Source organism: Coregonus lavaretus, assembly GCF_964263955.1.
Source record: "Coregonus lavaretus genome assembly, chromosome: 4".
NCBI classification, from domain to species: domain Eukaryota; kingdom Metazoa; phylum Chordata; class Actinopteri; order Salmoniformes; family Salmonidae; genus Coregonus; species Coregonus lavaretus.
The window spans coordinates 11,599,051-11,613,983 of record NC_139991.1 but is presented as its reverse complement, the minus strand read 5'-3'; the positions used below and the strand labels follow the sequence as shown (position 1 = coordinate 11,613,983).

Below are 14,933 nucleotides of genomic sequence, written 5' to 3'. Positions count from 1 at the left end.
TTAACCCTCTAGAAATAGCATTTGACCTTGGAGACCAACAAAATGTCCCCAGTTGGACAAATGTGTGTTTGTTTACTATTCTTGTGGGGACTTCTGGTCCCCACAAGAATAGTTAAACACATCAACACACACACAATCTATCATATAATACTACCACAGCTCTATGCTTTGTGCAATGTGATAATACATGTACATAGACTGTCACTCACTATACACACAAGCGTGTAAATTTACCTCCACACATTGATTGAAACGGTTTATGTCAATAGAGTACAATACAATACCTATAAGACTACTGTTGCATTAACATAGAACTTTCAATAGAAAAGAAATACAGTATATCAAAAACAAGAGAATATTAGTAATTATAAGCAAGAGCCAAGGAAAGGTCACATTCTAATCATCCTTAGTCAATATCATTATTCACATGACAAACCCCAAAATGTATTCAATTTCAAAGTAAACTACTGGTTATTAATTTAATAAAGTTAATATAACATTTGAATTTGAAGAGTTATTATTTATTTTGTAGGTAAAAGGCTAGTTGGGGATATCAGTGAGTAGGATTAGAGCAGCGAGCTGCTTGGTAAGGATCAGGTGGTAGCCAACTACAGACAGCAGTACAGGGCTGTGTAAGGTATATGGTTGCAAAATTCCGGTAACTTTCTTAAAATTCCCATGTTTTCCGAAAAACCTGGTTGGAGGATATCAGATGTCTTGCTTATTCCCTCCTGATTCTGTGGACCTCCAACCAGGATTGCTGGACTACCTTGAAATGTTGGGAAAGTTACCAGAATTTTGCAACCCTTGTCAAGCATGAGGGCCAGGCAGGCACGTCAGACAGCGTAGTGTTTGTTAAGGCGCTGTAGGGCGTCGCCCACGATGTCCAGTTCATGTCTCAGATCCTCCACCATGCTGTTGATACTGGAGGTGTCCTTCAGCACGTCCACACTGTGGGTGTAGGGGTTGTACCTCACTGTAAACGGACGCTTGATGGTCTTGGCAAACTCCCTGTGTGCATAAGAACAGATAATGACGAAAACATAACACAGCCCAGGTTTGGAAAGGTGAAAGAATAGTTTATTAGCCCACAGAACAGCCAAGAATGCAATGTCACAAACTACCTACCTCATCTTGACTTTGGCCTCTTCAAAGCTCTCTGACACAAAGTAGACGTCTTGGAATGTAGTGATAATGCACTCCTGCTTGCAGGTGACCTTGGGGTCAAAGGGCATGATCGTTGCATTGCCAGAGAGTGCATGCTGTATGAGGGAAAAAAGTATCTTAGGATTCTTCGTTTGTATCAGATGGTGTTTTTACCCTTGAAATGGTGTTTGAATATAAATATGAATATGAAATGCCTTTACCTTCAGCTCACTGATAGAGGAGAGAAGTCCTGCGCCGTAGGCTCTCATCTTTCCTTCCTGCTTGCACAGGCCAAACTCTACTGTGAAAAAGTAACACTGCAATACAAAAACACAAAAAGCCAACAACGTTTAAATATCTGAGTTAGACAAGAAAAACAGTTCAATTCCAGCACAGTGTTTTGATATTGGTGTCATGGAAATAGCACTTACAGTGGCCAGCGTCTGGACAGACTCGTCTGAGGCCCCCAAAGAAGCCAGACCTATCTCCTGGGAGAACTGGGCAAAACTAGGCTCCGCCAGCAGGGGGACATGACCCAACAGCTCATGACACGTGTCTCTGTAACGCACACATAAACACACACACATATATGTTGATTGTTAAGCTTGTGGGCGGACATGTGCAACTTTGTGACAGTGTAACCAAGTGTTCTTCCATTTGATTTTTGAAACAATCAATGAATGATTATGTATGCACCTTTGAATATCTATCTCATACTGGACTGTAGCTGTGGAAAATGTCCTTTTGAGTTGCAATCAGCCGGAAGAGTTAAGTTTGTATAGGGATGTGATACAGGCTCTCTGTATGGAAAGAAACTCCATGTTCCTGTATGATTATTTTCGGTTCGGTGACGTATTGCTATGTTTATGTCCCTATGAATATCACACTGATTTACTCAATGTCAGATAGATGTGTTCAACAATGAAAAAATAAATTAACATTTTACAATACCAACTTCTCCTTATTAACGTAACATGTGTTAAGGGTACTTACGGCTCAGGTGTGTAGAGAGGGTCAGAGCTGTGGCGAACATACTGAGTGCAGTGGAAAACCCGGAAAGCCAGACCTGCCAGAAAGTCTCGTGGGGAGAGGTAACCTGCCACGGGCCGAATGATAAAGCCTGTGCGCTCTGACGACACACACACACACACATATGTTTTTACTCATGTAAAAGGCCACGACTCATTCAGCAACATCTAATTTGATACCCCTAAATCCACACTTTCCATTTTACAATAGCTTTCATTATGCTGATAAACCTGAGCATCAGACTGAATGAGACTGTGTGGTGTCATGTACAGTGGCAGACTCTGCCTGTCTCACCTCTGAGGAAGTGTGACACATCCTCCAGCTGGGGGATGTTGTCCTCCCTGCAGTCACAGTGCTTGGAGAGCAGTGGCAGGTTCTTCAGGTACTCCCGGCAAGCATGGGTAGGATACAGCTTATTGAGCTCCCGATAGACCACACCCCAGGTCTTCACCTCCTCCTCTGTGAACTCGATACGCGGAATTGGCTCCCCACTAAAAGAGAGCGAGAGAGAGAGAGCGAGAGCGAGAGCGAGAGCGAGAGCGAGAGCGAGAGCGAGAGCGAGAGCGAGAGCGAGAGAGCGACAAAGATAATGAAAGAGTGGAGCTACAGTAGAAATGTCTAACTATACCTGTGTGCATTAGGACATTGAAGTATTAATGTCATAGCTTTCCAAATCAGATCTCACATAGCATGATAATATGACCTACTGTTTGTAGCTCATGGCAAGATCAGCAAAGTGTTTCCTTCTTTTGCGATAGACGTTGTCCTTGAAGCCCTGCAGACAAAAAAGATACAGTTGAAGTCAGAATTTTACATACACCTTAGCCAAATACATTTAAACTGAGTTTTTTACAATTCCTGACATTTAATCCTAGTAAAGGTTCCCTGTCTTAGGTCAGTTAGGATCATCACTTTATTTTAAGAATGTGAAATGTCAGAATAATAGTAGAGAGAATGATTTATTTCAGCTTTTATTTCTTTCATCACATTCTCAGTGGGTCAGAAGTTTACATACACTCAATTAGTATTTGGTAGCATTGCCTTTAAATTGTTTAACTTGGGTCAAACGTGTCGGGTAGCCTTCCACAAGCTTCCCACAATAAGTTGGGTGAATTTTGGCCCATTCCTCCTGACAGAGCTGGTGTAACTGAGCCAGGTTTGTAGGCCTCCTTGCTCCCACACGCTTTTTCAGTTCTGCCCACAAATGTTCTATAGGATTGAGGTCAAGACTTTGTGATGGCCACTCCAATACCTTGACTTTGTTGTCCTTAAGCCATTTTGCCACAACTTTGGAAGTATGCTTGGGGTCATTGTCCATTTGGAAGACCCATTTGTGACCAAGCTTTAACTTCCTGACTGATGTCTTGAGATGTTGCTTCAATATATCCACCTAATTTTCCTTCCTCATGATGCTATCTATTTTGTGACGTGCACCAGTCCCTCCTGTAGCAAAGCACCCCCACATCATGATGCTGCCACCCCCGTGCTTCATGGTTGGGATGGTGTTCTTCGGCTTGCAAGCATCCCCCTTTTTCCACAAAACATTACGATGGTAATTATGGCCAAACAGTTCTATTTTTGTTTCATCAGACCAGAGGACATTTCTCCAAAAAGTACGATCTTTGTCCCCATGTGCAGTTGCAAACCGTAGTCTGGCTTTTTTTTATGGCGGTTTTGGAGCAGTGGCTTCTTCCTTGCTGAGCGGCCTTTCAGGTTATGTCAATATAGGACTTGTTTTACTGTGGATATAGATACTTTTGTACCTGTTTCCTCCAGCATCTTCACAACGTCCTTTGCTGTTGTTCTGGGATTGATTTGCACTTTTCGCACCAAAGTACGTTCATCTCTAGGAGACAGAACACGTCTCCTTCCTGAGCGGTATGATGGCTGTGTGGTCCCATGGTGTTTATACTTGCGTACTATTGTTTGTACAGATGAACGTGGTACCTTCAGGCGTTTGGAAATTGCTCCCAAGGATGAACCAAGACTTGTGGATATCTACAAAAAAATGTCTGAGGTCTTGGCTGATTTCTTTTGATTTTCCCATGATGTCAAGCAAAGAGGCACTGAGTTTGAAGGTAGGCCTTGAAATACATCCACAGGTACACCTCCAATTGACTCAAATCATGTCAATTAGCATATCAGAAGCTTCTAAATCCATGACATCATTTTCTGGAATTATCCAAGCTGTTTAAAGGCACAGTCAACTTAGTGTATGTAAACTTCTGACCCACTGGAATTGTGATACAGTGAATTATAAGTGAAATAATCTGTCTGTAAACAATTGTTGGAAAAATTACTTATATCATGCACAAAGTAGATGTCCTACCCGACTTGCCAAAACCATAGTTTGTTAACAAGAAATGTGTGGAGTGGTTGAAAAACTGGTTTTAATGACTCCAACCTAAGTGTATGTAAACTTCCGACTTCAACTGTAAGTCATTGAGGTGTGACAGCAACTGATGCACTATCTTACTGAGTGGCTATTCCGTAAGTGTGCCATTTATCACAATAGAGGTATTAGTCTAATCCTCCATCTGCCACTCTAATACAGTCAGTGTAGTTCTAACTGGCTTTGATAGTTGTAACATTGTTACAGGTTTGTCTCCTGTTTCAGTAGGTCAGTGAGAGTCTGAGACATAGAGATCCTATAATTCAGTTAATTCATTGAATTATAGGATATCTCGTGGCCTATGGTGGTCTAGCGGTCTAAGCCGCTGACCACGGCACACATGTATACCAGAGTCGGCATGGATTCAAATCAGGCCCACTGTTCTATCGCTTCAATAAAAGCTCAAAAATGACAAAAGGAGTGTGACTGCCACAGTCTTTAAAAAAAGAACATTGTAAAATAATAATAGAATATCCATGGTCAGACAGGCCTGCAACTAGAATGTAACGTCATTGACCAGAGCATATTAAAAGGTATGCCTACTGGGTGATCAGCATCCAGGTCTAAGCCATACATCAAGACACGGTTAGCACACATGTCCAGGTCTGAGATTTTCTTTGGGAACCAGGGAATATCTTCAGTGTCTGAAACAAAAAAAAAACATGGGATGATCTGGGATGGCCTCTACATTAGATTTTAGTCATGGTCAGGCCTATCTGGGATCCTTGGGACATCCCTACCCCACTGAAGTTTACATTTAAAATGGTTAAGGTAAGGGTTAGGGTTATGGGTAGGTAAGGATATGGTTATGGTTCGAGTAAGGGTAGGGGTTAAGGTTAAGGTTAGGGTTTAGGGTAGGGACGTCCCAAGGATTCCGGATAGCACTGACCCTTTAGTAACCTCGTACAACCATCCGGTCTCTCTTTCGCTGCCGTAATCAGTCTGGTAATAGATAATAGGCCTACGAGGCTAGACTTTAGGGACTCTGAAATCATTTCAAAAGTAGCAGCTAGGCCTACCTTCTTCAGGCAGGCTGGAATTGTCAGGCTGGTCATGGTCCATATCAACTACGTTGGCGGCGTGCTTTCGTAGCAGCTCAGTGAGCTCCTTGAGTTGCTCATGGCCGCTGTCACAGTCAACAAAGATCTCAAACTCTGAGCCGCGCCGCCTTGATTTTCGGGACTCGATGTGAACAAGGTTGACGTGGTTCTCCTGGTGATGATAATAATAACAAGACATTTAAAGTGATGTCATTTATCTTGATGTACATGATAATGTCTCTACCAGTGTTGGGGAAGCTACTCTGAAAATATAGTTTACTTAGCTACCAATTACTTCACACTGGAAGAAGTTAAGCTACACTAAAGCTAACCTTAAGAAAAATATAGTTTACTTAACTAAATTAGTTAACTAGTCCAAACTACTTTGTGATAAATGATCATATCTAAATCTGAAATGTCATAGACTACAAGTTGCATGAACAGATCACTCTGGAGTCAGATGTTAACAGAATGTTCAATTTAGCCTATTAAACACAAAAACTATGTTTCAAGTGAGAATTAGGCAAGTCCGATGCTGAAAAAGAAAGGAAATTACTTCACCCATATTTTATTTTTGGAAAAAAGGTAGTGTGTAGTTCGAGTAGTTAGCTACACCTCTACATGCCAAAAAAAGTTATTAACTTCTGAAAATGCTCCCAAGATTTGAATTGAGTCAACTACCACCAAACTACTGCAAACTGTATTTAAATTACTAGTTCAATTACATGTAGTTCACTACTTCCCAACACTGGTGTCTACCATCACCCGTTTGGTATATGCTAGCCTACTTTAAAATATTAAACCTTACTTGAAAAAGTTTTAGCGCCTTAACGAGCCCGCCAACTTCATTCTTGAGGGAGAAGGCGATGGCCGCGCGACCCTTTTCTAAAGAGCGACCATTCTCCCAAGATGAACTCTTGTTGTCCTTGTTCTCGTCGATCTTGCTGAAGGTACATTTTTTCATCTGTTGGGAAAAGAGAGGGAAAATATTTATGAAAAACAAACCTCGGAGCTGGCTAGGCCTATTTGTGGAAAGTAAGGATTTGGCTGTGTTTTGGGTTATGCTACACCATTTATCAAGGCTGAACAGGAAGTTAATTGTTTTGGAAAAGCACATCACCTCCGACGACAATTTGTTTGAAAGGACTTAGATGGACTGATAGGCCCACGGATTTGTTCAATATCCTGTGCGTAAGAGCCGTATTTGAACAAGAGTTTGCTAGCCTCACAAAGAAAGGGCAACTAAATCAAAAAATGTATTTACACAACCAAAGCTCACCAAAGTGTAAATGAAGAGTAAACAATCACAAGTATTCACTGCAGCTGAATGCAAACTGAATACGCCGCCTAATCAGGGTACTTCGATATTTCAGCACTGGACAGCGACAACACTGGGCCGCGCGCAGACGCAATAAATAAAAAGATATAGGGACAAAATAATAAGATAATAATTTAGACTGATGTTGTTAGGTCTAAATATTTACCACACACTTAATTAGCCTATAGATTGGAAGCGTTAAACTGTCCAAAAAAAATCTGGTAGGCAAAATGTATTTTGACCATGCTGAGTTGTGTCTGTCTCATTGTAAAGAGATCTGCAGCAGTAATCGCATTTGGTGACGAATGATAGCCCTCTCCAATCCAAATCCAACGCGGGATTATAGATTGCTACTTTCAGCGCAGCAAAAAATCCATCAAGGGAACATATCCGTAGGATCCCCTGTAGCTCAGTTGGTAGAGCATGGTGCTTGCAACGCCAGGGTTGTGGGTTTGTTTCCCACGGGGGGGCAGTATGAAAATGTATGCACTCACTAACTGTAAGTCGCTCTGGATAAGAGCGTCTGCTAAATGACTAAAATGTAAAATGTAAATGTATTCTCTTATCATCTTTAGGTGTTCAAATTGTTGATTTTGTCGGTGTGATTTCAGTTAATGCCAAATGGTTTTTGGGGCCAGTCTATGCCGATCATCAGAATATTTTAAGCATTTTTGGAATAGGCTAATTAAGCTAAATTAAATGTACATCAACTCACAGGAAATACCATTAACCCTCCCGTTGTCCTAGGGTCAAAATGACCCGCCACTGTGTTGAACCAACTTGATTTAATTTTTATATTTTTTGGATCATTTGTGAGAAGGAGGCAGTGATACTTTCTTTAAAGTCTCACTGCCTCCTTCTCACAAATGATCCCAAAAATATAAAAATGTAATAAAGTTGGTTCAACACAGTGGCGGGTCATTTTGACCCTAGGACAACGGGAGGGTTAAAATCAACATGTTGTACACAAACTCGCAAATGCTTATCAATTACGTGCATGGTTTTAGTTTATATCTCAGTGATATACCTACATCTAGATGCTGTGGCTCGTTGTGAACACAGACAAATTAACTTTCTTTCATCCAGTCGGATGTCTGCGAAGGTTTGCGGTGTGAGCGTTCTGAAAAGTTATGAATGCGTGATCCTTTATTTCACTTAACAATAATGTGTCTTGCAATGACCTCCTTATTGTATGACGTAGGCTACGCATCTCATTTGTCTCCAGATTTAGGTGGCTTATGGCACCAGTAAAAGAGCTAGCTAAACCTAACCAGAGGGGAACATAAATAAATGAACTAATGAAGTGGAGGTTAAGATTACAGATTGGCGCAACAAAAGTAAATGCTTTATGTGTGATTATTGAAGTCAAAAGTAAAATGCTTCATGTTTGATTATTCAAGCCTTTGACAAAAGCTAATTAATGACACCCAAAGACAAGTCACAATTCAACGTAAAATAACTGTTCATTTGTATTGTTGCATGAAAAATACTTTCGTTTAGCTTAGCCAGTTATTATATACTTACAATATAAATATAATTTACCTCATTATTCAGTTGCTTTTCCTCGTAACAAGTATGCAATGAAGAACTCATAGAGTCGAAAGACCTTCCTCTGCGCGGCCCGTCAATCTTGTTTGAATACATGTCAAAGTTCTTTGATTAATATGTTTGAGTGAGAATAAGTAAGGCAGCCCACTACCGCTGTAACGGCTATGATATACCTATGAGTCTCTCACTCAAAGCACAAGGCGCCTCAGTATTTATGAACACTGAGTGGAAGGAGGGGGTGGGGATGGGGTGGGGGGAGGAGGAGTGCACGTGTCAGGACTACGCGGAAAATAAGGAGTATCAACACTAAATGCCTAAATGTAACATGGTAATGGTTATAAAACTGCAGCCTGGAGGTGTGTTGGGTCATTGTCCTGTTGAAAAACAAATGATAGTCCCACTAAGCCCAAACCAGATGGGAAGGCGTATTGCTGCAGAATGCAGTGGTAGCCATGATGGTTAAGTGTGCCTTGAATTTGAAATAAATCACAGACAGTGTCACCAGCAAAGCACCCCCACACCATAACACCTCCTCCTCCGTGCTTTACAGTGGGAAATACACATGCGGAGATCATCCATTCACCCACACCGTGTCTCACAAAGCCACGGCGGTTGGAACCCAAACTCTCAAATTTGGACTCCAGACCAAAGGACACATTTCCACCGGTCTAATGTCCATTGCTTGGGTTTCTTGGCCCAAGCAAGTCTCTTCTTCTTATTGGTGTCATTTAGTAGTGGTTTCTTTGCAGCAATTCGACCATGAAGGCCTGATTCACACAGAATCCTCTGAACAATTGATGTTGAGATGTGTCTGTTACTTGAACTATGTGAAGCATTTATTTGGGCTGCAATTTCTGAGGCTGGTAACTCTAATAAACTTATCCTCTGCAGCAGAGGTAACTATGGGTCTTCCATTCCTGTGGCGGTCCTCATGAGAGCCAGTTTCATCATAGCGCTTGACTTGGTCTTATACCAAATAGTGCTATCTTCTGTACCCCCCCCACCTTGTCACACCAAAACTGATTGGCTTAAACACATTAAGAAGGAAATAAATTTCACAAATGAACTTTTAAGAAGGAACATCTGTTAATTGAAATGCATTCCAGGTGACTACCTCATGAAGCTGGTTGAGAGAATGCCATGCATGTGGAAAGCTGTCATCAAGGGAAAGGATGGCTATTTGAAGAATCTCAAATAGAAAATATATTTGGATTTGTTTAAGACTTTTTTGGTTAATACATGATTCCAAATGTGTTATTTCATAGTTTTGATGCCTTCACTATTATTCTACATGTAGAAAATAGTAAAAATAAAGAAAAACCACACAATCCCAACTACTCATCCACATAACAATTTCAGCACCACAGCATATTGGACAGCTCCCCGCGTCTGGACAGTTTTGCGGCTTCCAAAATAAGAGATCTATCTATACGGCACACACAAAACGTGACCTGTTGTAGACCTTGACATTTTCACATTTGTTTGTTATACAATTAGTCATTGTAGTCTTCCAATTGTTCTCTTTTGAGTGTGGTTAGAGAACGTTTTGAAAGACTCCTGTTGAGTAAAGGCCACAGAAAAGACCAAACATTAATGTAACTAAGAGTATATTAAATAGTGGTGACAGATACTCCTGCCCCGCTTCCCATCGCAGTCAGTGCCTTCGGAAAGTATTCAGACCCCTTGACTTTTTCCACATTTTGTTACATTACAGTGTTATTCTAAAATGGATTTAAAAAATAAAATAATCCTCAGCAATCTACACACAATACCCCATAACGACAAAGCGAAAACACGTTTCTAGACATTTTTGCACATTTAAAAAACAGAAATACCTTATTTACATAAGTATTCAAACCCTTTGCTATGAGACACGAAATTGAGCTCAGGTTCATCCTGTTTCCATTGATCATCCTTGAGATGTTTCTACAACTTGATTGGAGTCCACCTGTGGTAAATTCAATTGATTGGATATGATTTGGTAAGGCACACACTTGTCTATATAAGGTCCAACAGTTGACAGTGCATGTCAGAGTAAAAACCAAGCCATGAAGTCGAAGGAATTGTCCGTAGAGTTCCGAGACAGGATTGTGTCGAGGCACAGATCTGGGGAAGGGTACCAAAACATTTCTGCAGCATTGAAGGTCCCCAAGAACACAGTGGCCTCCATCATTAAATGGAAGAAGTTTGGAACCACCAAGACTCTTCCTAGAGCTGACCGCCCGGCCAAACTGAACAATCGGGGGAGAAGGGCCTTGGTCAGGGAGGTGACCAACAACCCATGGTCCCTATGACAGAGCTCTAGAGTTCCTCTGTGGAGATGGGAGAAACTTCCAGAAGGACAACCATCTCTGCAGCACTCCACCAATCAGGCCTTTATGGTAGTGTGGCCAGACAGAAGCCACTCCTCAGTAAAAGACAGATGACAGCCCACTTGGAGTTTGCCAAAAGGCACCTAAAGACTCTCAGACCATGATAAACAAGATTCTATGGTCTGATGAAACCAAGATTGAACTCTTTGGCCTGAATGCCAAGTATCACGTCTGGAGAAAACCTGGCACCATCCCTACGGTGAAGCACGGTGGTGGCAGCATCATGCTGTGGGGATATTTTTCAGTGGCAGGGACTGAGAGACTAGTCAGGATCGAGGCAAAGATGAACGGAGCAAAGGACAGAGAGATCCTTGATGAAAACATGCTCCAGAGCGATTAGGACCTCTGACTGGGGCGAAGGTTTACCTTCCAACAGGACAACGACCCTAAGCACACAGCCAAGACAATGCAGGAGTGGCTTCGGGACAAGTCTCTGAATGTCCTTGAGTGACTCAGCCAGAGCCTGGACTTGAACCCAATCGAACATCTCTGGAGAGACCTGAAAATAGCTGTGCAGCAACGCTCCCCATCCAACCTGACAGAGCTTGAGAGGATCTGCAGAGAGGAATGGGAGAAACTCCCCAAATACAGGTGTGCCAAGCTTGTAGTGTCATACCAAAGAAGACTCAAGGCTGTAATTGCTGCCAAAGGTGCTCCAACAAAGTACTGAGTAAAGGGTCTGAATACTTATGTAAATGTGATATTTCCGTTTTTTATTTTTAATACATTTACAAAAATGTCTAATAACCTGTTTTTGCTTTGTCATTATGGGGTATTGTGTGTAGATTGATGAGGGAAAAAAACAATTTAATCAAATTTAGGAGAAGGCTGTAACATAACAAAATTTGGAAAAATTCAAGGGGTCTGAATACTTTCAGAATACACTGTACTTCCTGAAAAACTCCAGGACCCAGTCACACATGTTAGGCTACTGTATGACGAACCTGAGGGAGCGGGGGCGTTATGTTCCTAAGGGGGCTTGGTACAACATCATAAAGGTGTTAATGAACACTGGTCGTATTATAATAATGATGTGGATCTTATGAGCAATTCTTGTGTTTACAAGCTCACACTGTTAGTAATTGCATTAAAAGTGCAAATAATGAGGGTTTCCTATTGGAAAAATAAGTGCAACACATGACTAATCTTTTATTCAGACATTCTCACGCAACCGCTCCTGCTTTATTGGTCTTTGTCTCTACCTCCACTCCTCGGTCACTAGACTGAGAGACTGACGTAGGCTAGCCATGTCTGCCGGTAAACAAGACTGACCACGCGCTGCTTTGTGCGTCTCAAATACGCATCTAATTAGACCATGTGCAAAGAGGCTACTCAGCAGCCCAATTCACTTCTACCTCTGACTGAATTGGAAAAGAGCCAGTTTTAGCCGGATTAGTGGAAAATAGTTCAATACTGGTTGTGTGAAGTGTTCTGTGCAAGGTAGCCTGTATACAGTTGTAGGCTACACAATATTTGGGAGGATTTGTGTGTGTGTTACATGAGAGGTCTAGGACCTCCGTAAGTGAGGGGATACATAGATCTGAGGATCGGGCTGGGTGTCTATCTAGGAATGAGGATATGGTTTCATGTTTAGCCTAATTAGTATAGATAGTCTGAGTGGATGGATATTATTTGACCTCTCTTCAGTTTGTGGTGGGAAAAGTGCAGTAATGAGGCCAGGAATCCAGTAATATCCCAGAAATTATTATAGTTATAGGAAATATTTTTGTGATGCCTTCTATAGTATACTGTTTAGCTGATTAGGTTCTCACACAAGCCACCCTCACTTGCACTTTTTTTTACATTAGCAAATAAATATAATAAAACAATTTTAAAAGTTCATATTTTGCCAATAGGTTTACCATTAAGCAGCCTGACATATTTGACATATATTTTTTAATGTACAGAGCACACATTTTTCTGTCAATTATCCTTTGGAAACAGCAGCCATATTCACATTCACAACATCACATCCTGTCTGTGGGAAACTCAATCTGAGACCTGGCCCATTCAAATATACGTACTTACAATTCAATGTCAGATCCATCACTATGATGTCTAATGTAGTTAAGGAGCTCAGTCCCTCTACACTCCAGCCAATATAACTATGAAGCCTTGTGTGTATTCATGTTCTCTAAAGTAGCCATGGAGCCTGGACCATCTTCATACAGTCTAATGATCAGTATCCGGTATAATGCAAGACAGCATATTCATCATTATCCCCTCATTCAAGTTCATTTACGCTCTTATTGGTTCGCGTCAGGTTTCATTTTGTCTTTCAATTGCATGGACCTTTGTCTGGACTAGATAGATTACTGCAAGTAGAATTTGGTTCAAAATCTTAGTCTATCAAAATATAAAGCACACTGAAATAAGGGCCTATGTTGACTCCTTTATTGGCAATGCAATAATGGGTCAGGGTGCAATCAGATTTAATCGTTGATGTCTTTGTGTGGACAACAGACACCCTTGTGATAAATGCATGGTAACATTGTGAGTTGACATTGAGAAGACCCAGATTTCAGACAACTGTGATGTCCTGGTTTAGCACCTTGAAGGGATGAGCCTTTTGAGATGCATTGAGATTGGAGAGAAGGATTATTGCACAGCATGAGATTTACTTAATCTGTGCCTCCCTCATCTCTTCCACATCGGCAACAACCAGGCTGAGGTGTGAGTCACCATGTCAGAGAAGCTTGCATGACTACCATGACCTTCACACTGAAGACATTTAGAAGATTTGTCTGGTAGAATTTTTGCCAAGCATTGAAAAATGTATTCAAAGATCAGTTTATTGACTAGTTGCTCAAACCTCTCTTTTCATTTGTCAAATGTTTTGATTGAAGGGAAACATTTGATACATAATTGGTACCCCCATATTTAATGCCCCTCTGTTTACCAGACTTTCTCACATCACTTTCCAGAAAAGCTCAAGCTTGTCTAAAACCTAGCGCATGTGAGAGGTCAGTCAGAGGAGGTGAGGATGATGAGAGTGAGCCAGGGGCTGAGAGAGAGTCTCATTTTAGGAGGGTCTGCATGGGGATTACTGGACTCTGATCCTGTTCATCGCTACCCATTGACCCCCACTTTCTCTCCTCTACCCTCCTTCACACCCTTTCAGTCAATTTGGCCTCAGTATATAAGGACAGATGAGAATTGAATTCTAGTTTAAGGTGTGTTATTAAAATCATGTACCACTGCTTCACTCAACTGATTCTCTCACCAGATGTTTTACTTACAATTTCTAATTTCTTAATTCTACCACATTAATGCATTTCCTTATTATGATACAATGCATGGAAGAAAGGGAATGAGAATAAACAGTAATGGATCATACACTCCCATACATACATTATGTATTTGAAGGTGATAGTACAAAATGACACATTTTATTTGAGGGTATTTTAATACATACAGTGGGGTCTGAAATGATTGACACCCTTGATAAAGATGAGAAGATAAAAATACATATTTTTTTTAATACTGGGGAAATAATGAGGAAATTATATTATCAGAGAAAGGGTTTTTGTTTAACAAGTAATCTTTTTTTTCTCAAATAGGTAGGGGACAAAATGATTTACGCCTCTGTTTTCAATACCTTTCAATACCTCACCTTACTAGAACAACGGCACTGAGCCTTTTTCTAAAATGTTGGAGAACACATTGGGAAAGATCTTAGACCATTACTCCATACAGAATCCATCAAGATCCTTGATATCCTTCGTCTGCGCTTATGGACTGCCCTCTTCAATTCAAACCACAAGTTTTCAATGGGTTTCAAGATTGAGATGAGATGGCCATTGCAAAATGTTGATGTTGTGGCCAATTAACCATTTCCATGTGGAATTTGATGTGTGCTTGGTGTGAATAATGATAAATATCATACCAAATATCATGTTTTTGGGGCATGATCTTTGTGCATCAGTAACTTTCTAACTCATCACTATTCACGATTCATTCATGATTATCCGTAATCATGGTAGCATCCACATTAATGTAGAAGTGTTCAGAAACATATCCTATTCTTATTTATAATAAAAGTGACTCCAAAATGACACAATACATTATTTACCATTAATTTCTATTGG

General features: G+C 40.9%; 1 protein-coding gene across 1 annotated transcript; it reads right to left on the bottom strand.

Annotated features, from left to right (window-relative positions):
* Positions 1-836: 836 nt before the first annotated feature.
* Positions 837-8,569, bottom strand: LOC311128102 (tryptophan 5-hydroxylase 1-like; the record flags this gene model as incomplete). Its single annotated transcript, XM_084160074.1, has 11 exons — positions 837-1,011; positions 1,129-1,262; positions 1,368-1,463; positions 1,578-1,704; positions 2,140-2,275; positions 2,470-2,666; positions 2,883-2,950; positions 5,111-5,211; positions 5,587-5,779; positions 6,416-6,571; positions 8,468-8,569. 11 exons carry the CDS (start codon positions 8,567-8,569, stop codon positions 837-839), a joined length of 1,485 nt encoding a protein of 494 aa, XP_084016200.1.
* Between the last annotated feature and the right edge of the window lie 6,364 nt (positions 8,570-14,933).